The 25,786-nt window shown below is 43.7% G+C and overlaps 1 protein-coding gene across 3 annotated transcripts; it reads right to left on the minus strand.

Moving 5' to 3' along the window:
• Window positions 1-662: 662 nt before the first annotated feature.
• Window positions 663-25,786, minus strand: polq (polymerase (DNA directed), theta). Of its 3 annotated transcripts, XM_054751549.2 has the most exons (36): window positions 25,588-25,786; window positions 25,373-25,475; window positions 25,076-25,297; window positions 24,822-24,994; window positions 24,494-24,729; window positions 23,615-23,791; window positions 23,394-23,524; window positions 23,167-23,323; window positions 22,785-22,896; window positions 22,498-22,699; window positions 20,072-20,213; window positions 18,478-18,624; window positions 18,176-18,388; window positions 17,456-17,598; window positions 17,182-17,371; window positions 16,920-17,062; window positions 16,642-16,835; window positions 13,782-13,906; window positions 13,210-13,453; window positions 11,533-12,925; window positions 9,937-11,455; window positions 9,647-9,778; window positions 9,368-9,570; window positions 6,854-7,061; window positions 6,569-6,762; window positions 6,346-6,474; window positions 4,998-5,172; window positions 4,778-4,901; window positions 2,857-2,957; window positions 2,678-2,760; window positions 2,508-2,609; window positions 2,328-2,439; window positions 1,471-1,595; window positions 1,257-1,386; window positions 1,064-1,173; window positions 663-976 (listed from the first exon to the last, which is right to left on the minus strand). In XM_054751549.2, exons 1-36 carry the CDS (start codon window positions 25,650-25,652, stop codon window positions 863-865), a joined length of 8,073 nt encoding a protein of 2,690 aa, XP_054607524.2. In that variant the 5' UTR covers window positions 25,653-25,786; the 3' UTR covers window positions 663-862. The 3 variants fall into 3 exon arrangements, with proteins under 3 accessions (XP_054607524.2, XP_054607523.2, XP_054607522.2); XM_054751548.2 differs by having other exon boundaries at window positions 1,064-1,170; window positions 24,822-25,297; XM_054751547.2 differs by having other exon boundaries at window positions 24,822-25,297.

The following is a 25,786-nucleotide window of genomic DNA, read 5'->3' on the forward strand; positions in this document are numbered from 1 at the left end:
TTATACACTGACATTATTAAATACATGTTGGCTCTCAAGTTCATTGGATTCAAGTTCTGCAGATGTTTCATGGAAGGAAGGCAGCAACAAAACATCTGCATCCACACTCCTGTTTTAATTTATCTGTACCGTTGAGTTTGTTTAGAGATTTGTTTGTGGTGTATTTATTTACTTTTGGTGTCAAACTGAGCCTGTTGATGAGCTCCGGTTGATTCTGTTATGCAGGCAGGGTGACCGTTCCTCATCTAGTTCCACTTGAAGGTTGCGAAAAGGGGTTTGTGAAATGGTCTGTGATGGCTGATGTTCTACAGATGTTTGTGTAGTTCTGAACTGAGTCAGAGGTCATCCTGAGTTCAGCTTTAGTTTTAAACAAAGATGAGTCATCTGCTCCGAACGACACATTCAAGGCCAAATTCACAAAATGTCTCATTTATTTCTGTGCCCATATTTAAAGATGTTTTTATTCAAACTGCAGGTTTCTCCCATGTTGAATCTTCTTGTGCAGTGAGTGTCATCAGTGTATAACCGTGTTCATATGAAAGATCATGTTTGTTCACGTGACAACCAGCCCCAGCGACGGGCCAATAAAATGTGATTCAGGACGAATTTGGTCAAACGTGTGAATCTTTGCTTGAGGAAGAGGCCGCTAACATCTGAAACCGTCAAATCTGTACCATTAGTTTATTGCTCGTTTCTTCAAAAATGTAGAATTGGCTAAAAACTCAAGCTGTACACTGATAAATATATCTACAGATGCTGTTTTAAAAGTTCATGTAGTTAATAAACTGGATTAAATTCATTGCTGTCAGTAACGGGATTAAAATACTAGCGTTAAAGACATTGCACTTGATTTTTACACACTTCATACATCAAGGTCCTGCAGGTTCCCCCAGCTGGGTCCCACTTTGACCTTGGCTTTCAGCTGCACGTACAGTTTGGCCGCTGTCTCCATCTCCCTCTTGACTATCTGTGCAACCTGAGCGGACAACAAAAGTAGCTGTTTCAGAATAATTAGGAGACGTCGATCATAAAGCAAAACTCTGCCGAATAGCAGCATTCATACCTGTATGAGGTCTTCTTCTGTGGTTTCGTAGATGAGCTCATCATGCAGCTGCAGTACAAAGTAGGCTCCTCTGAGCTGCGACCTCCCGGCTCTGCTCTGATTTTGTGCTGCTGGATTAACATAATGATCAGTCTTCAGGACCCGTCTGCATGCGTTGGTACAAAAAGAGAAGAGAACCCCACAACGAGAGCACCTGTGTGCCGGTGAGACAGCGGCTCTGCAGGATACGTCTGCCGTAGCCGCTTCTGGATGTTCACAGTAGCGAGCTTAACAATGTCAGCTGCTGAACCCTGAACCGTGGTGTTCACCGCCTGGCGCTCTGCCTGCATCACAGATGGAGGATGAGACAAAACTTTCAAATCTCATCCCATAGAGTAAGTAACATTCTCATGAGTGATCCATCTTACATGAGCTTTAATGTGGCTGTTGGTGCTGGCGATTCCAGCTAAATGCCTCCTGCGGCCCATCAGCGTCCGAACGTAGCCGTCCTTTACGCAGTTCTTCACAGTCTGCTTGAGAAAAGTATTTATCCCTGAAACAGAAGACGAGACGTCACATGACTTTTGGTGTTTTATAGACCTCAATCTCACAATTAGACCCAGGCCCTTCCACTGGACCTACAGTGTTCCGGAAACTGCCTTAAAGATTCATTTAAATGTAAGATTAGTTTTTAACCCCACAAAATCCAGCTTTAGGTCTCAGTGCGTTAATAAACAGCTGTTAGGTTCAGAAAACACAGAAGATGACGTGTGTGGAACTCACCCGGTTTATCCTAAAGGGAACACATGAAGACTTTTTCTTAAGTTATGGTTCTATGATCATTACAAAACATGCCTGGAGCTGGCCATGCCTACCCATGCCCCACTCAGGCTGCTATAAGCTGTGGCGCTCCGATATCTGGGAGGAACTTGGAGTAGAGTAGCTGCTCCTCCGGCAGCAGCTCTATTGCACGAGAGGTTCTATGCCAAATGTTGTGACGTCACAAACTTTTTGAAATGGCTTGTTTTAAGCGCATGATTCCTAAAACCAAACACTGGCACGGATGGACGGGGCTTTTTTATGATTAGCGTGTTTACAGAGGCAGCAGAGAAGGTGAGTTCTCTATAACATGTCCCCGTTAATACTTGATCCAGCTGTTGTGGAAAATCCCGTGTGCAGGATTGCGTCATCCATCTCTAACAGACCTCCAGTGAAAACTAATTTACAACTTCTTAAAGCCACTTGAGCAATAACCCCAAAGTGTTGCTGCGGACTCAGGGCGAACCTTTGTATCTGGCTTTAAAGCTCTCGATGTAGCAGGCTGCGTCCTCCTCCTCCACTCCCATCTGCTCCCCCAGAGACTTTGCTCCCATTCCGTAGATGATGCCGTAACAAATCTGTCGGTCAACACAAGCAGTCAGCTGAAAATCTCCACACACCCATTCCTGCTCCCTCCTAGAAGGACCTGTTTAGCTTGTTGTCTGAGACTGTCCTGAACAGAATCTGGGTCAACGCTTTTCCACTCCGCAGCGATGCAGCGAAACACGTCTGCTCCTCCGTTCAGCACCTTAGTGACACACTGGGTCAGTGGTTTCTGAATACAAAGGAATAAAACACTGATTTTGCTGCACTAACCTGCAGGAGGCGCTGGTCCTTTGAGAGATGAGCCAGCACTCTTAATTCTAACTGGGAGTAATCTGCTGCTAAAATCATCCCACCTGCAGTTTAATACAAACAACAGGAATGAAAACACAAAGCAAGTGACAAAAAGAGAAAACAGGAACCATAAATTTCAACTGTTTCATCAAATAAACCTCGAAAAGGTATGAACGCATGTCTCATGCTGACAGAGAAGGCTGGGCCTTGTTCTGCAGGTCCGGCTGTGACTGCTGAAGCTGCAGAGCGCCTCTTCCTCCTGCAACAATATTGACTCAGTTTAGCTTATTTATGACAGATTTACAGTCCAGTTAACACTTAGTAAACCGTCAACTACAAACAAGATGGCCGTGTTTTCCTTCAGCTTTCTGGAAGTCCAGGAGTGGAATTTGTAATCAGCACCCATTTTTATCTGGATCCAGGGTCAACCAGACAAAACGTGTGTTTTAGGACCAGTGTTGGGAGTAACGCGGTACAAAAGTAATTAATTACTGTAATGCATTGCTTTTTGCTGTAATGCAGTAATGTAAGGCATTACAGGGAAAGAAAATGGTAATATTTACTCGATACAATTGTCAGTAATGCAGTAATTACGATGCATTTTTAAACCCAGAATCAAGCTGCGTTTCTTAAAAATTCAAACTGCGGGAAACCCGAAAAAAGATCCAGTATCTGCATATATGACATCATTCATGGACTCAGCTTTGCAGGCAGAGAGGACGCAGCGGTAATGGCTCAAATACTCCAGCTGCATCCTGCACGCGGCCACTGTTATATTCACAAAACTGCTCCACTAAATCAAAATAATTCCCCTGCGATCGTTCATATCAGCGCATGTTCTCTAGTATTCTGTACTTTTCTGACGTGCTCAGCTGAGTTAATCTGGGCCCCGGTGATTTCCACTCATTGCTGCTGGAGCGCTGCACATGTGAAGATCCTTTTGGCTGATTAGTTAGAAAGTAGGAAATCTAGTTTACAGTTTTTCTGGAAGACGGAGAAAACATGCAGCATGCAGGAAGGTTAGAGAGAGAAAGGGCCGGAAATATTTCAAATAAAACCAAGAAAACAAACAAAGTGCTTGAAAAGAAAAAAGTAGATAGATTTATCCCCAATACACATTTTTACCAGTGAAAAGCAATAATATACGTAAGCATTTATTATTTATACATGCGATAGAATCAGATCACCCCAGAAGTCAGTCCCACATCCAGGGCCGTATCAAGGCATTTGGGGACCAAGGCAAATATAGGCTTGGAGCCCCCACCACTTCACTCCCTGCTCAGTTAATCTAAGATGGCAGCGTGCTGAGAGTACAGATTGTTGTTTCATTTATTTCATAAACAGTCCTTCTAAAGAACTGTTTTTAACAGCAATCCTAGCTCAGACACCACATCACCTTCCACCGGATGTGTCATGAGTTCACCAGGCATCAGATTACCAAATTCATACTGAAGTTGTTTTGTTGAAAGTAACTTAAGAGTAATGCAAAAGGAGTGTAATGCCTTACATTTTAAAATCAGTAATATTGTAATGTAATGAATTACTTTAAAATGAGGGTAATAAGTAATAAATAATGCATTACAGTTTTGAAGTAACTTGCCCAACACTGTTTAGGACTACAATCTATGAATAATCAAGTATTTATTGAGAAGGGTCACCTTCACGTCGATCAAAAGGATTAAAAACAGAGAAAAAGATTAGTTTCTGAAAATGTCAAATAAATGAAATGATGTCTCATGAAACAAGCAGTCACCAGTGGGTTTCCATTTGAACAAGAACCAGAGTCATTTTGTAAAAACTGCCTGACCTGACTTGAATGTATGTTTGCACCTCGCCACCGAAACAAATTCCTAGTAGACGAGCCTCTCACTTACATGGCAATAAATCCGATTCTGATTTTTATATAAATAGCAACAACAGATCATTTTACTATTTCCTCCCAACGATAACTTTTAAAATACCTTAATGTGGAATAAAGTCTCAGATTTAACTCCATATGTGCCTTTTACAAGTGAATCACAATACTCCGTAATGAACACACAAACTTACTGCAGATCTTTAAAAACAAAATCCTCCTACCCTGGTTTTCTGGTCACCTGGAGGGCGTTTTGTGACGGTGGGCTCTCACCCACCACTGTAGGCATGTGAATCTCAAAGTCTTTAGGGACGTTCTGTATGTTTGGCTCTGTGAAGCTAACTCGACCTACAACAGAAGGAGTAAATGAGTATTTCTGTATACCTAAAACTAAATTGTGTTTGAGACTAAATCAAATGAACTGTGTGTGTGTGTGTGTGCTACCTGTGGCTGTGTGGGTCTGGGTGACTGGATATATTCTGTTCATTTCCAGTGTTTGATGATATTGCCTCTCCCTCTGCAGTGGGAATACCACTTTGGTCAAAGCGTTCGTGATCCGTCTCCACTCCAGAACGACACCTGGTAACGGGTGCAGGAGACGAAGTTTCTCCAGAACATCCTGAGGTGGAAGATAAATGTCTCAAATCTGAGAGGCCTTGCTCCAACCACATCAACTAGGAGCCATTACAGCTGTTTTATATACTGATTGTTGCTGCAACATTCTGCACTTCTGTAGAAAAGACTTGATGAGTGCCAGTGCGTATGCATGATATACATAAGTTGTTGACATCAACTGTCTTTGAAGAATCTCACTAGAAAACAACAGAATGTGCAGACGGATCAAAAGTAGTGTGCTATGGTAAAACACGTGAAAACTGCACACAGTTTGGGAATTTTGAAGTCTAGCAGTTCAGGTAGACTTGACAGTAGGACGATCAAACAAGTTTAAACAGATCACAGAGCCTGTTGTGATGGAAATTTTACAATTTTTAAACAACCACAATTTACATTTTATGATTTCTGAGATTGCCCAAGGACACGTTTGACTTGGTATGATCACATCACTAAGCTCATGACTTGTCAAAGTATTTCAACTCAACTAACTTCCACAGCTTTTTCAGTAATATCTATCTATCTATCTATCTATCTATCTACATTGTTAGACACACATATATATATATAACACACACACACACACATATATATATATATATACACATATATATATATATACATATATACACATATATATATATATACATATATATATATATATACACATATATATATATATATATATATATATATATATATATATATGTATATCTATGTATATATGTATATACATATAAATGTGTATATACATATATACACATACATACATATATATATATATATGTATGTATATATATATACACACAGATATACATATATATGTATATACACATAATATGTATATCTGTGTATATGTATATACATATACATAAATATGTATATATACATATATATGTATGTATATATATATATATGTATGTATATATACACATATACACACACATATATATACACATATACACACATATATATGTATATGTATATATATATATATATATACACATATACACACACACATATATATATATATATATATATATATATCACAGCTGTGATCTTTTCAGAAATATTTTAGTTGAATCCTATTTTCTCAAGTAACTTGTCTTTTCTGAAAAATCAGAAAGAATAATAAAATATTTTTAGAGAAATAACTTATCAGAAGGCTGTAGGGTCACACCTTGGTGGTGCTGAACTGTTTCCCAAGTCGAAATCTGCCACCGCCTCTCCTGGTGTAACCCAGAGTCTTTTTACTCCTCGATCCCCCTACTTCACCATTTGGAGGCAGGTGGAGCTCCAAGAACAACACCTAAGGCACACACACACACACACACACACATTATCATGTCTCACTCTAACTACAATGGCTCAAAAGGGAGGGAGAGCTGAAAGACGAGTCGGACCTGTGCTATGTCGTCAACACTGGTGAGGGAGAAGCTGTGTCCAGCCAGGCTGTAAGCTTCAGTCTCCAGAGCTGAGAGTTTAGCTTGCATCACATGTTTTTGCCTCTCACACTCTTCCACACTGAAGCCAATTCCATTCAGCTCCAACAAGGCTAAACACACCTGAGAGGGCATCTCTATTTTCCTAAATAAATCTGACAAAAAATAAATAAACCAAAGTGGCTTGACTGAGAAATAAAGATCTGATCTTCTCCAGAAGCCTTCAAACAAGACGGTTCTTTTTACCTAGAGTTTTATCTTTCTCCAGCAAGCCAGTGAGATGCGTCATCACAGTGTGTGTGAGCACACACTGTGTGGCCGCTCTGACACGAGGACAGTATGAATGCGTGTTACCGAGACCATCCAGCAGCGGTACATCTTCAGGACAGTAGACCGTCACCATGTTTGGAAGAGTCCTCTCCTCACTGCCAGGGTCCAGCAGCCAGCACGCCACCTGTGGAAGACACCAGTGTTGCATCATTGTTGACACATTTATTAACACCATTGTTAAAGCTGTTGACTCTTGCTTTCAAAACGCCTTCAAATCTGGGTTTTCTGTCATTCGTGGTGGACCTTTTCATTTCAAGTCTTCAACAGCTGAAGAGGAGCAAAACCTGCACACTTCAATCTGCAAAAATGTAGTATTGATTCGAGCTTTCGATCAACAGACCTTCATCGGGGATTGTAAATGCTCATACAGAGAGTTCCTATTAGAGGAGGAAACAGCTGATGTTGAACACCTGTGTTAATTCCACACAGCAAGGCATTATGGGGGATGGAGTCCCTTTTGTATAACATAGTGCCTTGACTCATGACGTTAACAAAATCTTATAAAAACACTTCCAAATCATCTTTCAGAAGAAAGAGATGGCAGGCATCGAGCAGGAAAAGCCATCATACAGCAAGGCAATAAAGTTACATTAAAAGTCACAATTATATTGTATTTAGAGAAATACAGACATTTCAAAGTCCTCATTCAGTCCCAGTGGTTGGAGTGTATTAGGAGCGTAGATCCGGAACAGTTCCCTTTGACAAAGTTGTTTTTATCTATGTTACCTCCTCTGTGTAAAGAGATATGTTCAATCCCCTGGAATCTAAGTGAAGATACAGGATGTGAACAATCATGAAAACGACGGTTCAAATCCTTACGTCTGATTCAACTCTTATGTTCTGCCTGACCCAGAATTCCCCAACTTCCTTGTCCTCAATGCTAACAAGACAGAGACCCTGATCGCTGCAGCCCCGGAACGTCAGCCAAAAATCGAGCAGGAAATTGCCTCTTTTTGCCCATCAGCCAAGGCCAACATTAGAAACCTAGGAGTTATTTTTGATCCAGCTTTAAGTTTAGACACACGTCAAAACCATCTCCCGGTCTTGTTTCTTTCAACTGAGAAACATTTCAAAAGTCCGTAAACTGGTTTCTACTGCAGATCTGGAAACAATCATCCATGCCTTTGTGTCATCACGCTTAGACTACTGTAACGCTCTTTTTACTGGTCTCAGCAAAACCTCCCTCTCACGCCTTCAAGCCATCCAAAATGCAGCAGCCAGACTCCTAACCAAATCCAGCAGACGAGCTCACATCACTCCAGGTTTACAGTCCCTCCACTGGCTCCCGGTAGAATATAGAATTCAGTTTAAAGTTTTAGTCCTGACCTATAGAGCTCTTAACAACCAGGCTCCAAGCTACCTATCTGAGCTTTTATCCCCACACACCACCTCTCGGAACCTTAGATACACATCTGAAAACCTCCTGGCTGTTCCTCGAACCAGACTGAAAACCAAAGGGGGCAGGGCCTTTCAGACTATTGCACCCAGACTTTGGAACAGTCTGCCTTCAAATCTCCGTCTCTTGAAATCAGTAGAAGTCTTCAAAAAACATCTTAAAACTCACCTTTTCATCCAGGCGTTCCCTCCCTAAATGTTTCTAAAAGATGGCTTTGTTCTTGTTCACACCTTCACTTTGTTTATACTCATGATTTTGGTTACTATTGTTGTCACTGCTATTGTTTTTATTGGTTTGAGGTATTTGCCCTGATTTTACTCATGTTGTTCAGCGCTCTATAAATAAACTTTACTTACTTACTTATGTTCACTGATTCTTTAAGTGGTCGAGTTGTTTTACCAATATATAGTTTATCACAGGGACATTTCAACTGCATCATTTTATTTTCAATTCAAAAATACTTTATTAATCCCAGAGGGAAAATGATTGCTGTAGTAGCTCATAATAATAATAATAATTTTACCCTAATATTGGGTAAAGAAGGCTAGAAGCTAACATTGAGCTAGCAATGCTAACAATGCTCTAAAAAATATCCATCTACTTTTTCTTTTTCAAGTAACTTCTGTTACATATATCACTACATGGTGTTTTAGGGGTGCAAGAAATAACTTGTGGGCTGCTCCTTTTACTAGCTAATATCCTTTCAGAAACGCTGCTGTTTTTTTGTAGACCGGTGTTGAATTACAAATGCCTGCACCTGCTTGAAAACCCCACCGGCTCAAGTATGATTGGCTGTGGAACCAGGAAGTATGGTGCTAGAACAGACTGTAAACAAACCCTCTGTGTCCTTTTTAAAAGGAGAACAACTGACAACCACCCAGCCAGCTGAGAAGGAAATCGGTTTCAGTGTAACTTCCTTCCAGCATGGTTGCGACTTTAATTTTGTAATTATTTCACTGTAGAATTCTTGCTTACTGTACCTTTAACAAGGGGAACGAGGCGCTTAAACGGTCTAATTTGTTTTGTTTTCTCACCTTTGGATCTTCACAGCTTCCGTCCAAGCTGAGGCCGCAGCTCAGCGCTAGTGTCTTGTACACCTTGATAATGTCATATGTAACCACCACATGCAATTTGTGACCAGCTGATTGTCTGTTGAGACAGTCTTTCACCTGCTCCAGCCTTTCGCTGACTGTCAAATCATTATCCAGTGGAGGAGGAGCCAGACTGGAGCTCAGACCTGGGATCAAACAAATGAAAGCATAAAAAACACTTTGGAAGGTTACCAATATCTACCTCTATGTAGTTTTCACCACCTTTGCTCTGCTCCTGCTGCAAGGATAGATAATATGCATCCTTGGCTCCCCAGCAAATAGAGAGTCCAATCAGAACGAGCTCTTCATTGCCTCTTACTGGAAAACCATCAGCGGCATTCAGCCTCTGATGAGCTGCACAAGAACCAAACACAGTTAACGTACCATTTTAAAACGTGTCTCACAAAATGAAAACTGCACCTACACAAATCCCGATCACAAACTGGGGGGGGGGGTGCTTGGTGATACTTTAAATATTATAGTAAAGTGGCGTTGGTGGGAGGGTCAGGTACCTCTGTTATGCTTCCCTCCAAGTTCCCCCTCAGGCTGGTGTCTGGGCTCTCTCTTCTCACAGGCCAAAGCAACAGAAAACCTCTCCTTTGTTTTCCACTCTTTGACAAAAGTATAAAACAGACGTTTATCACTCGCCACATCGATGATGGAGAACAGCTCCGAGTTGCTACAGCACAGCGAGGCATCCTGGGAGAGCTGAAGACTGAAGCCATCAAGACTGGCATGATGCTCTGCGTCGGTGGGTGCCTGTAGGTGGAGGTGGGGAGGGGGTGCACCCTCCATAGGGAGGTAAAGGTTCTGGTTAACCCGAGGCAGGGGTTTCGTTTTTAAACTTGAACTTGTGGCAGAATTTGCTTTTGTCACCATTTCTGCTTCCTGTTTACAGGCAGAAGCCAAAACGCCTTCTGACAGCTGATTGTTGTTTCCTGTTTGAGCGGTTTGGTGTGTGGGAAGCTTCCTGGCTGCTGGTTTCTCTTGAACAGGGTCTGAGGGACCTGACTGTTTACGGGGCTGAGTGGTTACAGGCGACTGGACCGCTAAAGTAGTCAGTTTTACTCTCGGTGTGACCGGCGGTTTCTCCTGGGTTGGTGGGATGAGGTCACCAGCAGAGCCTGGTCTCTCTGGAGTGTTCTCGCTGGTTGAGCTTCGTCCATGTTGGAAGCCATTCTTCGCAGCATCAGACTGATGTGATATTTTCCTTTTCCTGTCTAGCTGCATCTCTGGTTGTGGTTTCTCTGCGGCAGCAACAGCAGCTTGTGTTTGACGGTTTGTTGAGCCGGACTGGTCAGACATACTGGGCCAGCGATCAAAGATTTCTTGTAAACCTGGGCTGCAATAAAAATCCTTTTGAGATCGGTTTGAACTCAGATCCATTTCCTCTAAAGTGTCTTCCTCTTTGTTCGCCTCCTTCTCAAGCTGCATTGCGATTTCACCCTCCTTATGACTTATTTCCTCTTTTTCTTCAATTGGTTCTAGATCTTCATCGTTAAATATTTTCTCACCAAGGACTTGATCGTTGTCGGCCCTGTCCGTGACGCCCTCCTTTAGGTGGGTAAAACGAAGCGGCGGCTGTATTCGACTGTGTCCAAACGGTGAAATCAACAGCTGTTCTCCACACAGGTCCTGGTCTTCCTTCGCTTCCTGCAGCTCTCTTTCCGTGTCTCCCAACAAACTATGCCTTTCCAAAAAGTGTTCACCCACCAAGAGCGAGTCCCCCCATTCAGATAGGTTAAAGAAGGACTCTCCCCACCGGACCGCTTCCTGCTCTTCTGCCTCCTGGTTGGCGAGAAGCTCGCTGCGTCGTCTCTGCTGGGTTGATGGAAGAGAACCGTGAACGGCATCTCTCTGGCTAGAAGATTCATCATCCTCTGGTTGGTCAGGCCTCTGGTGTGGGCCCAGCGCTTCCAGGACAGGGCTGTCGAACATGCTGTCAAACAGGAAGCTGCTGCTTCCGTTAGGACTCTCAGTTTGATGAGCATCTTCATCTTTATCTTGGTCCTTGACTGGCCTGAGTGATATCTGTGAAAACGGCATTGTGAATCCTGAATTTAGAGGTCAACCATGTTTAAATTCACTATTATTTAGCATTCACTTACCTGATGGCTGGTGTTGAGGATGAGCTCCAGCTGGCTCTCTGTGAAAGAAGCATCAAATCTGGGAGACGCCACATGAAGACCTTCCAGCCCACTTCTCTCACCCATCGTCTTTGCGGGCTCTAGGGCGGCATCCATTGTTTCGTCTTCTGTGTCCTTCTGTGTCTCCACCAGCTGATCTTTAGCTCCATCTCTGTAAGACTGCTGAGCCATGATTCTTTCCGTTTGAGTGTCTAGGTCAAAGCTGTCTCCAAAGCTTTGTCCATCCAGATTGATTTGTTCCTCACCTTCTTCATCTGTCTTATTTCCTGCGTATAGCTCTGGTGATGAAAAATTAGCGACCTCTCTGTGGTCAACCCTTCTCCGTTTGGCATCAGGACCCGACATGGGATCTGTGACGGTTTGAGGAGAGTTTGTTACTTCTGTAGGAGGAGGAGGAGGAGTTAAGGGCACCTGAGCTACAGGTGGTGGATGTTCAGAGGAAGAAATCACTCTGGTTACTGATTGTGATCTTCCGACGGGTTCTGAGATATCTTGCAGACTGTTTTGTGTTTTTATAGACTGAAGGACTTTGCTTAATGCTCTGGAATGTTTCAGCCTTCCCGGGTGTAGAGGCGATACAGTGAGTTTTGTGAGGCGCTCTCCGTTTGCAGAAACGTTTTGTTGCTGCTCTAGACGTGATATCGGGGCTCTGAAACGTGGAGGAGACACCGGAGATGCTACGAGCTGAGGCTGTGGCAGCATTTGAGGTAGAGGACTGGATATAATCTCAGCTAACTCTTGCGTTAAGGTCCTCTCAGCAGCAATAGGCTGATGCTTCCCTGGTCTTTCTCTGGTCTCTCCTTCCTTCGATGTGATTTGTTTGCACTCTTGTTCTGACCGTCCTTTAGCTTGGCTTCCTTTATTATTTACAGCTGATTTATTCATCATTACCTCCGTGCTTTCTTTGTGTCTTTCCATCAGATCTTCACAAACGGTTTGTCTGATTTCTGCTTCAGTCATGTTTAGATTTCTTGTGTCGGCATCAATCCTCTTCATCTGACGTTTAACATCTTTTCTGACCTCATCTCTGAGCTTTTCAGAGACTTTGCTTTTCTGATTCCTCTTTTGATGCTCCTCGGTCCTGTCTGTCCGTGCTTCACGTGGACCAATACAGAAGACAGGTGAGATACCCAAGTCTGGATCATCAGGGCTGGATTTGGACGGAGGAAGTGCTCCTGGATCCCACTTAACTCCAAGCTGAGCCAGGTCTCCTTGAAGCAGGAGTCTTGCCTCCGACACAATCTCAACAGCTGCTTCCTGTTCCGTCAGGGCCTGCCCCCCCGTGACCCACACGCAGCGCAAGCTTCGTCTCTCCACCGCCTCCATCTCACTCTCGTCGACCGCACGCTTGGAGCTGATGATCCAGACAGAAAAAATTCATTTTAAACCTGGAGTCAAGTCTACTAGTAATGTTTTCCCGGAGAACATAAAAAAATCAACTAACAGCTGATGTTAACAGACTGATGCTTATGGAGCACGTTTGATAAGCAGCTGAAATGCAGTGGCAACCTTAAGTCCAGAAGTTGAAGAGTGAGATTTGAGTTTGTTAATCAAGGTTTCTACACGTTCTTTTGGGACCAACATCCTGGATATGATGTTATAATTTAACGGGGAGAGCATAAACTTGTAGACACGCACCTCTTGAATGGGACTGCGTTCCTCAGGGCCTTCTCTACGTCAGCTACAGACGCCCGGGCGAGTTCAGCAACAGTACACAGGCCTTGAACGTAGAGTGCCCTGGCTCGTGTTGCATTGAGAAGGGAAACCCTGACCAGATCCACAAGTTCCTTCTGGACTCCAAAGCTCAGCCGGGTCTGGTACTGGGACAGCAGCAGTTCCATGTTGTGCCAACCCAGATGTTTGCAGAACACAGTCACCATACCTGAAGGGGTAGCAGGGAGGTCTGTGAGATTCTCTCCAAGCTGAAATTCCTGTCAGCAAAAATGTTCCTGCTTTGATTTATGATCTGTGATTATTTAGAGCAGAGGAACTCCAACACTTTCCATCTTCAACTCAAAATAAATGATTCTAATACAGAAAAATTAGGTAACAAAGCCTTCTAAACTGGATGCTGATGTTGAGTACTGCTTTACCTGCATATTGTATAGTTTATATATTTAATAATATAATAATCACTGGTCTCTGAAGCATCTACTTAATGCATCCTAATTCACAGTATTTACAGAAAAAACTTCTGAGCATGTTTCTACCTGCGTATGTAGAAGCAGACTGCTGCAGAGACTGTAGCTGCCCGCGGCTGCAGCTGTATTTAGAAGAAACAGCTCCCAAAGGCACCTCACTGACCAGATCCTGCAGTACGAGCGTCGTGAAGAACCTGTGTAGAGATTACAAAGACGTCTCTTCAGTATTTGTATTTTGTGTGAAATAATTAAGTCTCCTACACCTATCTCCTGCATCAGCTTCTGATAGAAAATAGTCTCCTGCATCAGCTTCTGATAGATAATAGTCTCCTACACCAACCTCCTGCATCAGCTTCTGATAGATAATAGTCTCCTACACCTATCTCCTGCATCAGCTTCTGATAGATAATAGTCTCCTACACCTATCTCCTGCATCAGCTTCTGATAGATAATAGTCTCCTACACCAACCTCCTGCATCAGCTTCTGATAGATAATAGTCTCCTACACCTATCTCCTGCATCAGCTTCTGATAGATAATAGTCTCCTACACCTATCTCCTGCATCAGCTTCTGATAGAAAATAGTCTCCTACACCTATCTCCTGCATCAGCTTCTGATAGATAATAGTCTCCTACACCTATCTCCTGCATCAGCTTCTGATAGATAATAGTCTCCTACACCTATCTCCTGCATCAGCTTCTGATAAATAATAGTCTCCTACACCTATCTCCTGCATCAGCTTCTGATAGAAAATAGTCTCCTACACCTATCTCCTGCAGTAGTTTCTGATAGAAAATAGTCTCCTACACCTATCTCCTGCATCAGCTTCTGATAGAAAATAGTCTCCTACACCTATCTCCTGCATCAGCTTCTGATAGAAAATAGTCTCCTACACCTATCTCCTGCAGTAGTTTCTGATAGAAAATAGTCTCCTACACCTATCTCCTGCATCAGCTTCTGATAGAAAATAGTCTCCTACACCTATCTCCTGCATCAGCTTCTGATAGAAAATAGTCTCCTACACCTATCTCCTGCAGTAGTTTCTGATAAAATATAGTCTCCTACACCTATCTCCTGCATCAGCTTCTGATAGAAAATAGTCTCCTACACCTATCTCCTGCATCAGCTTCTGATAGAAAATAGTCTCCTACACCTATCTCCTGCATCAGCTTCTGATAGAAAATAGTCTCCTACACCTATCTCCTGCATAAGCTTCTAATAGAAAATAGTCTCCTACACCTATCTCCTACATCAGCTTCTAATAGAAAATAGTCTCCTACACCTATCTCCTGTATCAGCTTCTGATAGATAATAGTCTCCTACACCTATCTCCTGCATCAGCTTCTGATAGATAATAGTCTCCTACACCTATCTCCTGCATCAGCTTCTGATAGATAATAGTCTCCTACACCTATCTCCTGCAGTAGTTTCTGATAGAAAGTAGTCTCCTACACCTATCTCCTGCATCAGCTTCTGATAGATAATACTCTCCTACACCTATCTCCTGCATCAGCTTCTGATAGATAATACTCTCCTACACCTATCTCCTGCATCAGCTTCTAATAGAAAATAGTCTCCTACACCTATCTCCTACATCAGCTTCTAATAGAAAATAGTCTCCTACACCTATCTCCTGCATCAGCTTCTGATAAATAATAGTCTCCTACACCTATCTCCTGCATCAGCTTCTGATAGAAAATAGTCTCCTACACCTATCTCCTGCAGTAGTTTCTGATAGAAAATAGTCTCCTACACCTATCTCCTGCATCAGCTTCTGATAGATAATAGTCTCCTACACCTATCTCCTGCATCAGCTTCTGATAGAAAATAGTCTCCTACACCTATCTCCTGCAGTAGTTTCTGATAGAAAATAGTCTCCTACACCTATCTCCTGCATCAGCTTCTGATAGAAAATAGTCTCCTACACCTATCTCCTGCATCAGCTTCTGATAGAAAATAGTCTCCTACACCTATCTCCTGCAGTAGTTTCTGATAAAATATAGTCTCCTACATCTATCTCCTGCATCAGCTTCTGATAGAAAATAGTCTCCTACACCTATCTCCTGCATCAGCTTCTGATAGAAAATAGTCTCCTACACCTATCTCCTGCATCAGCTTCTGATAGAAAATAGTCTCCTACACCTATCTCCTGCATAAGCTTCTAATAGAAAATAGTCTCCTACACCTATCTCCTACATCAGCTTCTAATAGAAAATAGTCTCCTACACCTATCTCCTGTATCAGCTTCTGATAGATAATAGTCTCCTACACCTATCTCCTGCATCAGCTTCTGATAGATAATAGTCTCCTACACCTATCTCCTGCATCAGCTTCTGATAGATAATAGTCTCCTACACCTATCTCCTGCATCAGCTTCTGATAGAAAATAGTCTCCTACACCTATCTCCTGCAGTAGTTTCTGATAGAAAGTAGTCTCCTACACCTATCTCCTGCATCAGCTTCTAATAGAAAATAGTCTCCTACACCTATCTCCTACATCAGCTTCTAATAGAAAATAGACTCCTACACCTATCTCCTGCAGTAGTTTCTGATAGAAAATAGTCTCCTACACCTATCTCTTGCAGTAGTTTCTGATAGAAAATAGTCTCCTACACCTATCTCCTGCATCAGCTTCTGATAGAAAATAGTCTCCTACACCTATCTCCTGCAGTAGTTTCTGATAGAAAATAGTCTCCTACACCTATCTCTTGCAGTAGTTTCTGATAGAAAATAGTCTCCTACACCTATCTCCTGCATCAGCTTCTGATAGATAATAGTCTCCTACACCTATCTCCTGCATCAGCTTCTGATAGATAATAGTCTCCTACACCTATCTCCTGCATCAGCTTCTGATGGAAAATAGTCTCCTACACCTATCTCCTGCATCAGCTTCTGATGGAAAATAGTCTCCTACACCTATCTCCTTTACCGTTTATGAACAGCCATCTGTCTGTGCTGCTTCTCCGTCTTGGCAACGAGTTTTCCACTGACAGATCGAGCCAGAAAACCCTCCTGGACTCCAACCAGCTCGGCCACTCTCTTCATCGAAGACGGCAGCTGCTCCCACAAACAGAAGAACTGGTACCAGTCTATGGTGGTCCACTCCGCATACAGTGGGGTGATCTGAAACGCACGGGTCAGGATTTCTCATTCTAGCTCATTTTATGGCACGACTTATTTAAGTTAGGTAAAAATTACGTTGTGTACCAGATACAGAATGTGCAGATCATTTTCAAGTACAAAGCCCTTCATGGCCCGCTGGAGATCTGCAAATATTCCCAGAGCCTCTGGAGGGGAAAGTGAGGATGAAAGGGTGGCAGAACCAAGCTGGGTTGGACGATACCGCTCATCTGAAAATGAAGCATCAGAGAGGATGTTTGACAGGGTAACATGTGTTGTGTAGCGGTGTACTCATGAATAGTTTCAACTGATCTAAGATCAATAAAAAAGCAGCCAGCAGTGGCATCACCTTGTCCATCCCTCTGAAAACTAATGAATTCATTTTCTATCAGCCATTCAACACAGGCCTCAATAACTCCTCTGCTGGTTTTTTCATCCGATCCTGTCCCGCTGTCACATTTCACACTGGCAGCTAGAAGTGAATATGATGCGTAAAGCCTCACATCCTGAGGAGTGCTAGCCACGCCGCCAACAATGATCTGGATGTGAAAAACACACAAAGAAAATCATTTATGCTGCCAGAGCTCCCACTGTTGTTAATGTAACTTTGACATCAAACACACCTCCAGGAGAGCTCTCAGCATGCTGGTGGTTACACCTTCACCTTCGCTTTTCACTAGGCAGCTGCTGATTGGCTGCAGAGACCCATTAAGAAGGCTAATACCTTTCTGACGCTCTGTCGGCTTACACACCAGAAAACTCTCACCTATGGTAGAAGAAGAAAAAAACTTCAAACACTAAAAGTAATGATTAATAGGGATGTGTATTTTTGAAATTCTGGCGATACGATACATATCACGATACAGGGGAGACGATACGATATATCACGATATATTGCGATACATTCAGTCAGACGTAACAAGCAATTTTTTTACTGAATTTATTGTAAGAATGTTCAATAAACAGTCCAAACTGATGCGTAACATGTTTAACATGAGGTATCTGAACCATAATGGAGGGATTTATATTTCAGTGGTGGAAACAAAACCCGTTGCACACTGCTGCCAACTAGCGGGTGGCGATTGAATTGCACAAAACGAAAAGAAAATACACAAATGTTTGCATGTAAATTGTTTCAGGAATTAGATACACGGCTTTTGAATATCGATGTAATAATTGCAGGAAAAAATATCACGATATATTGCCATATCGATATTTCCGATACACTGCTTTTGAATATCGATATAATATTGCTGGGAAAATATCACGATATATTGCCATATCGATATTTTCTTACATCCCTAATGATTAATAATAGTTAATCCACTATCATCCCTCCTTACCTACGGTGTCCACTCCTTTTCTTCCTGCTCGTCCAGCCATCTGTTTGTAAGTGAGTGGGTCCAGCAGGTGTCCGTTAAACGTCGGAGTTCGTATGATGACCCTGCGAGCTGGAAGATTAACCCCTGAGGAGAGGGTGGATGTGGCAGCCAAGACCCGTACCAAACCCCGACGGAAAGCTCCCTCCAACACGTCTCGCTCGTCAAACGTCAAACCTGCAGAGGGACACTATATTTCGTTTACATACTCAAAACAGGCAGTTTTCCAGGGTTTTAATTGTTAAAGGTTGAGTGAATGTGTGTACCAGCATGGTGGAAGGCCACCCCCCAGGGCACGGTGCGCTGCAGGATGGGGTCTAAACATGCTGGAGTTCTCCTCAACTGAGCTATAACATCCACCAGGCCCTCCTGGTCCAGACACACCGGCTGGGGATCAGCTTCACCCTGGAGACCTGGAACATAAATCACAACTGAATTTTTAGTGTAAAAAAAAGCATCGCGTTGAAAATAGATGTGCAGTGCGCAGAAACAGTCCCTCAAACGAATTAGTTGATCTGAGTGCATTCTGAACTACATTATATGTAATAATAATACATCAAACTTACCGTAAATCCTCTAATACAGGCCTGGGCCTGTATTTGATTCAAGCTCATCAAGCTCCAGGCCTTTATTGGAAGGAGGGCCAGAATTAGAGGCAGGCCTCAATTTCTATTTGAGCAAAATGAACTAATGGTTCGCTGGAATTTTTGAATTAAAATTGCGCCCACATTTTCAAAGTTAAACACATTTCTTTTAACAACTGTAGTTTCTGCTTCAGCCCTCTCCCCCCTCCCCCTGCGCAGCGGCTGCAAACTCACTGATGCGCCTGCAGCCTCTCGGAGTTCCTGCTGCTCTAAACATTAAAATAATTATTTCATTTTCTGTTCCTCACTTCTGATTACCTTTAATGGTGTCTGTTTGTTGCAACCAGCAGGTACAAAAACTAACTTGTTTTTATTTGACTGTTTTTCTGTCCTGCCTGTTTATTATCTTCCTGCATCTCCTCTCAATCCTAAAGAGAAACTGCTACCTGGGTTCATATATATTCACCTCATGAGTTACCTTTGAACTGCAGTTCTAAAAGATCTACCGACCGCAAAAACAGCGGAGTGCTTCCTGCTTGGCGGCCGCATCAGTGATCGGTGTGTCACCGGATGACAAGTTGATGCGCCCCGCTCCACAGCAGCGAAACACATCAGGCACAAATAAAAGACAGAAAACATTAAAGGAAATGAACCGACATGAACGATCGCGCGTCAGTACCGACGCTCTGGCACAGCGCTTTGCGCCCCCCCCCGAGCGCAGGAGCTTGTCACCTGCTGACAGCAGGCTGCTGTCTTTTCCGAGGGCTGCATCTTGCCGATCATTATCACGTGACAGCGACTAGTCGACGACAGGCATAAAAAGTCACTATAGTGAAGTCGACTAGTTCATACAACCCCTATTGCTCCCCAGTGTTCTGCAGCGCACGTTCTCTTTGAACTTGATATCAAATTTTCGCCTCCTCTTCGTCTCCGCACTGTTAAAGTTACCCTCGCGGTCTATCACTGGCAAATCAAAAGTGAGACGATGACACAACCGCCCCCCGTACTTGCTTGTTACCACCTTCCACCCGGCCACAATAAGAGACCGGCCATTATTCACCTCCACCGACTCCGGCCAACATATGAGACCCGGCCGTTAATTGAACACAGGCCTGTATTAGAGGATTTACGGTATATAGAGCTTTTTAGGACACTCAAAGACGCTTTCATGCACTCTCACATTCACACACCGCTAGTGATGGTAAGCTACTTTGTAGCCACAGCCGCCCTGGGGCGGTCTGACGCGTCCTTGTTTACATTTCATTTGCACTCGTACCCTGTTGTCTGAGTTTGAAGAACTCTCTGGCGATGATGTCTGACAGTTTTTCACACCAGTTCTTTGAGGGGCAGAACAGCAGCACAGAGTGGCCTTCTCTCACGGTCTCATAACACAAACTCACAATGTGGTCATCGTCACCCTTTAAACAGAAAACAAAAACAATCGTGTTACTGTTAGAGGGAAAATGTATTAAAAAAACATGCAAAGATTTAGATTATTTACGCCTTTTAAGAACAACACGCAAACCCGAAATAAATAAATGTTTATAGATTTAGCGCTCCCTGGGCTGCCACATTACCGTGGTGGAGGGGTTTGAGGGTCCCGGTGATCCTAGGAGCTAAGTTGTCGGAGGCTTTATGCCTCTGGTAGGGTCACCCATGGAAAACAAGTCCTAGGTGAGGAATCAGACAAAGTGTAGCCCACAGACCCCTTATGATGATTAACATAAATGGAAACAGTGTTCCCTTGCACGGACGCAGGTCACCAGGGCCCCCTCTCTGGAGCCGGGCCTGGAGGTGAGGCACGTTTGGCGAGTGTCTGGTGGCATAGTTTTCACCCATGAAGCCCAGCCGGGCACAGCTCCAAGAGGAAACCTATGTCCCCATTTCCATAGGTTCACCACTTGCGGGACGGCCCAAAGGGGTCGGGTGCAGTGTGAGATGGGTGGTAGCTGAAGGTGGGGACATTGGCGGAATAATCTTCAGATGCAGAGGCAAGCTCTTGGTATGTGGAGCGTTACCTCTCTGGTAGGGAAGGAGCCTGAGGTGGTGTGGGAGGTTTAGAGGTTCCGACTAGATACAGTCTGACTCACCTTGATGCAATGGCTCTGGAACCAGTTTCCTTGAGAGGGGTTTGACGCTCTACCACTCTGGAGTTGCCCCTACTGAGGAGAGCAGGGGTGGGCGTACTTGATGCCCTCCGTCTTGGTGCCTGTACGTTGGGGTTTACCCTGGTGAATGAGAGGGTAGCCTTCCGGTGACTTCCTCGTTCTGCTGGGGGACTTTAACTCTCACGTGGGCAATGACACTGAGATCTGGAGTGGTGTGGTTGGGGGGAACGCCACACTCCCCCAGCATGAAACCGAGCAATGTTTTGTTATTGGACTTTTGTGCTCGTCATGGATTGTCCATAATGAACACCACATTCAGACATAAAGGTGTCCATTTGTGCTCTTGACACCAGGATTCCTTAGGTCCCAGCTCAATGATCGACTTTGTTGTCATCTCATCCAATCTGCGGCCGCATGTCTTGGACACTCAGGTGAAGAGAGGGGCGGAGCTGTCAACTGACCACTACCTGGTGGTGAGTTGGCTTTGATTGTGGGGGAGAATGCCGGTCAGACCAGGCAGGCCCAAACGTATCGCGAGGGTCTGCTGAGAACATCTGGCAGAGTCTCCTGTCAGAAGGAGCTTCGATTCCCATCTCCGACAGAACTTTGAAAGACTTGTCGGGGAGATGGGGGACATCGAGTCCGAGTCGGCCATATTTCAGACCTTTATTGTTGAGACAGTCAACAAAAGCTGCAGTCGCAGGGTCATCTGTGCCTGTTGTGGCAACAACCCCCAAACCTTCTAGTGGACACCGGCAGTTAGAGATTCTGTCAAGCTGAATCAAGAGTCCTATCAGTTAAGTTTGGCCTGTGGGACTCCAGAGGCAGTTTATTAATAACAACAGTCCGAGCGGTTCAACTTCAGGGGGATCACATTCCCGTGCATCCCTGGTAAAGTCTAATCAGGGGTCCTAGAGAGGAGGGTCTGTTGGATAGTGAAACCTCGGATTCAGGAGGAGCAATGTGGTTTTCGTCCTGGCCGTGGAACACTGGACCAGCTCTATACCCTTAGGGGGGTCGTGAACGGTGCGTGGGAGTTCGCCCAACCAGTCAACATGTGTTTTGTGGTTTTGGAGAAGGCGTTTGACCGCATCCCTCGGGGGGCCCTGTGGGGGGTACTTTGGAGTACCAAGCTCTCTGATAAGAGCTGTTAGGTCCCTGTATGACCGACGTCAGAGCTTGGTCCGTATTGCCGGCAGCAAGTTTGGCTAGTTTCCAGTGAGAGTTGGACTCCACCAAGGCTGCCCTTTGTCACAGATGTGTTCATAACCTTTATGGACAGGATTTCTAGGCGCAGCCAAGGTGTTGAGAGGATCTCTAGGTCAGGGACGAGGCCCTGCTTCAAGTGGAGGAGTTTAAGTATCTCGGGGTCTTGTTCATGAGTGAGGGAAAGACGGAGCGTGAGATCGATAGGCGGATTGGTGCTGCATCTGCACTGATGCAGACGTTGTGTCGGTCTTTTGTGGTGAAGAAAGCGCAGAGCCGAAAGGTGAAGCTGTCGATTTAAATTCAATTATTTACAAGCAACTTCATTGTCATTACATGCACTCTAACATTCAAATCCCCATTGAGAATTGTTAACTACGTCAGCTACCTTAACACTGAGAGTCGGCTTGAACTGCTGCACCACAGACAAGCTCTTGTCAATGATGTCGCTGCCCACTTTGAGGTGTTCCTGCAGAGGTACAGGTCTGTATTCTGTCTGGTAAAGCTCTGCGCCTAACCAGCTGGCCAGGAGAGACAGGTTAGGCAACGTGGCACTCATACCTATTATCTGCACACCCTTGGCAAGAGATCTGTATAGAAGAAGAATTAACACAAGGGATGAGTGATGTTCATGAATCAGTAAAGGTTAGAAAAACAAAGTTCAGGGAAACTGACCCTGTGGTGTTCTGCTTCTGTCCGATATAGCGGATTTTGGTTAAGAGCAATTCCAGCAAGTATCCTCGTCCAGAATCTCCAACCATGTGCAACTCATCCACCACCACCATACCTGACATAGCAAAAATACCACACTTCAGTGCAATAATGCTAACCTTTTTTATGTATCCTTATGCCGTTAAAATGAGAAAAAAAAAAGAAAAAAAATTATTATTAATAACAATATAGTCATTATTATTGCTTTTGAATAAAACTTCCCTCTGGGATTAATAAATTATTTTTGAAATGAAACTCTAAACCAGCAGGTATTTTATTGTTGTTCTGCTAATTTACCAATAAAACTTTCCTTTTATGCCAAAGCACATAAAAACAGAAGTGTTACCTAGGAGACCCATGTTGTCTTCTTCAATGAGCTTATTTATTAAAGAGTTTGCTTTTTCTATAGTGCAGACAGCCACATCCAGCTCTGAGAAACCTCCAGCAGCTGATGTGCTTCCCATGTAGCCCTCCACTCTGATGCCGGCCTCTTCAAATATGCTCTGCAGAGAAAAACACAAACAACGTGAGATCTGTAAACAACAGTGTTCAAAGTGTCCATCTCTTTCTCACCTGCAGGTAGTGCATCTTCTCTTTAGCCACAGAAACAAACGGCAGGATGAAAAGTGCTTTCCTTCTGGTTTCCAACACCCGCTTCAGAATGAGCAGCTCTGACACCAGAGTTTTGCCAGCACTAGTCGGTGCTGAATTTAATAACAAATTAATAATCAATAAAAAAAATTTTTTTTAAAAAGCCTCCTCTGCTTTTAACTTAGTAGAAAAGAGTTTCTCACCAGAGTACACCAGGTTGCCCCCCTGCAGGACCCGCCCCACAGTGAGGCACTGAGCCTGCCACTCAAACATCTGAGTGACTCCATGTTTCTGGTAGCGCTCTAGAACTGGTTTCGGTAAACCCCAGCTGGACAGGAGCAGCTTTTCAGCCTGCTGACCAGGAGCACACAAGGCAACGCCTGCAAAAGAAAACAAAGTACCTCAAGGTGATAAATCTAACTGTTTACAAAAATCTCAAGAAGTCAGCCTGCAAAAGACCCGCTGCACCAAATCCTCTAAATTCACATTTGACAGTTTTGTACTTTTTATTTAATTTAAATGTGAGAATTTGCACTGCCTGGCTTCTAGGATGAACCGTTTTCAAGTTTCTTTTACTTCTATCTTCAGTTATGGGTACTTCTAATGTTTTTACGTACAGCGACTTCCCCTACCCTGCTGTTGTTTTTATGAGTGCTTTCTTTCTTCACAAAGTAAACATTCCAGTCGAGTTAAGTTTTTTATGCCAATTAGTTTTCCAATGTAAGGAAACCAGCAGATTGCATCGACTGACTTGTGTCAGAGACTTACAGCAATCCTCCGATTTAGAGCGGAGAGAAAAACTCCTGTTTACCAGGAAGAAGCCTCCAACAGAACCTGGCTCAGTATGAACAGCCATTCACACTCACACACACACTTTCTTTTGTGTATTTATTTTGCTTTTTGCAAAGAAGCACCAAAGCACAGACATGAAATCCTCCGATCACCGGGGAACCTGCTCTACCTCCTGAACTACTGTTGCCCCACAAGTTTATAATGTTAGTGTTTAACTAACCTATCCTAAAAGATCATGGGGACATTATGAGGACAAGGACACAAAAACAGATTTTAAAGCTGGGTTTCACCTGGTTCAGGTAATGTGTCACTGAGAAAGCTGAGCTCCAAGCCGCTGGGGGCGGTGAGCACTGAAGTAGACTGGTTCTGTAATGACTGCAGGAGTTTGGCCCTCTTTGTGGCTGCTGTGATTCGAGAGGGGCTAAATAAGATATAGTTTGTAGATAAATCCAGAGCTGGATCAGCATTCGTACTCGATCTGCATCTGTCACTGTTGGGAGGAAAATGTTTTCTTGTGACCTTATGCCTGTAAGGAAACACAGACAGTGATTGGGGTGGTGCAGAAAAAAAACAACAAAAAGATGAAAAATTTGAAGATACATTCAAGTTAACACTTGCTTGTCGGAGCTGCCTGCTTCCTGGTTGTTTTCTTGAGAAGGAAGAATTCTAACAGTAGAAGGGTTGGAACGGCAGTTGTCTGGGTCCCTCTGAGCATGATCCACTTCCTCAGAGTCCTCACTGAAGAGAAGCTTCTGAGCAAGGTCTTTGCAGTCAGCTCTCCATCCTGGTGACTGCTGACAGACCCACCGCTGAGAACCAGGCTCTCTGTTTGGTCCACCGTCTGAATGCTGGGGACATGGCCTGCCTCTCACCTGTACTGAGTTTCTCTCCTTTTCGCTGTGTGCAGTCGGTGCTTGGGGTTGTGGAAGATCACAAACAGCTGATGTTGCTGCCGGTTCTTCCACATCGTGTCTATTTACTGAACAAGCCTTGTTTTTAACAGCGGTTGAATGATCGACAGCATCCAGAACCTGCATCAGCTCTTCATCAATAGCCAAAGTGGATTCCCCAAACTCCACCGCAGGCCTTCCACCCTAAACACGTTCATAATACGACTTTTTATCTAGATGGACGAAACAGTAAATGTTTATTTACATATTCACACTGACCGTGAAGGAATTTCTGCTGATGTGTGATTTATTTGTTTTGTCTGGCAGATAGCACGTTTTCTGCAACTTCTCTCCATCTGATGCCTCATTGTTGCCTAAGATGCTTTGCCATGAAGCACAAAACAGACACAACTTTTAACAGATCCCTCTCAGGGGGAAACAAAAGCAATTATACTTCAAAGGAGAGATATATGAACACGTCTGCCTAACCGTACCTTGTCTTCTTTTTGATCTGATGCTGCCCCAAGTAAATTTTCTTCTTTTGAGGACCCGAGGTCATCCTTAAGTCGAACTTGTTTTGACACAAGTTTTAATAAACGTGCGTTTAACATGACACGCATGTAAGTGATGTAACTATTTTCACGAGACTTAAACTCACAATTTTTAAACAATAAAAAACGCCATTATACCTGG

This window comes from Nothobranchius furzeri, chromosome 7, assembly GCF_043380555.1.
Source record: "Nothobranchius furzeri strain GRZ-AD chromosome 7, NfurGRZ-RIMD1, whole genome shotgun sequence".
Classification (NCBI taxonomy): Eukaryota; Metazoa; Chordata; class Actinopteri; order Cyprinodontiformes; family Nothobranchiidae; genus Nothobranchius; species Nothobranchius furzeri.

What these genes read in the sequence shown, in the direction of transcription:
- polq (XM_054751547.2), bottom strand. Translation starts at nt 25,652, where the DNA reads ATGACCTCGGGTCCTCAAAAGAAGAAAATTTACTTGGGGCAGCATCAG. An exon ending in CTTCAAACTCAGACAACAGG is followed by an intron (nt 18,625 to 20,071) that starts GTACGAGTGCAA and finishes TTTATGTTCCAG; the next exon opens with GTCTCCAGGGTGAAGCTGAT. An exon ending in TGCTGAGAGCTCTCCTGGAG is followed by an intron (nt 17,372 to 17,455) that starts GTGTGTTTGATG and finishes TTTCACATCCAG; the next exon opens with ATCATTGTTGGCGGCGTGGC.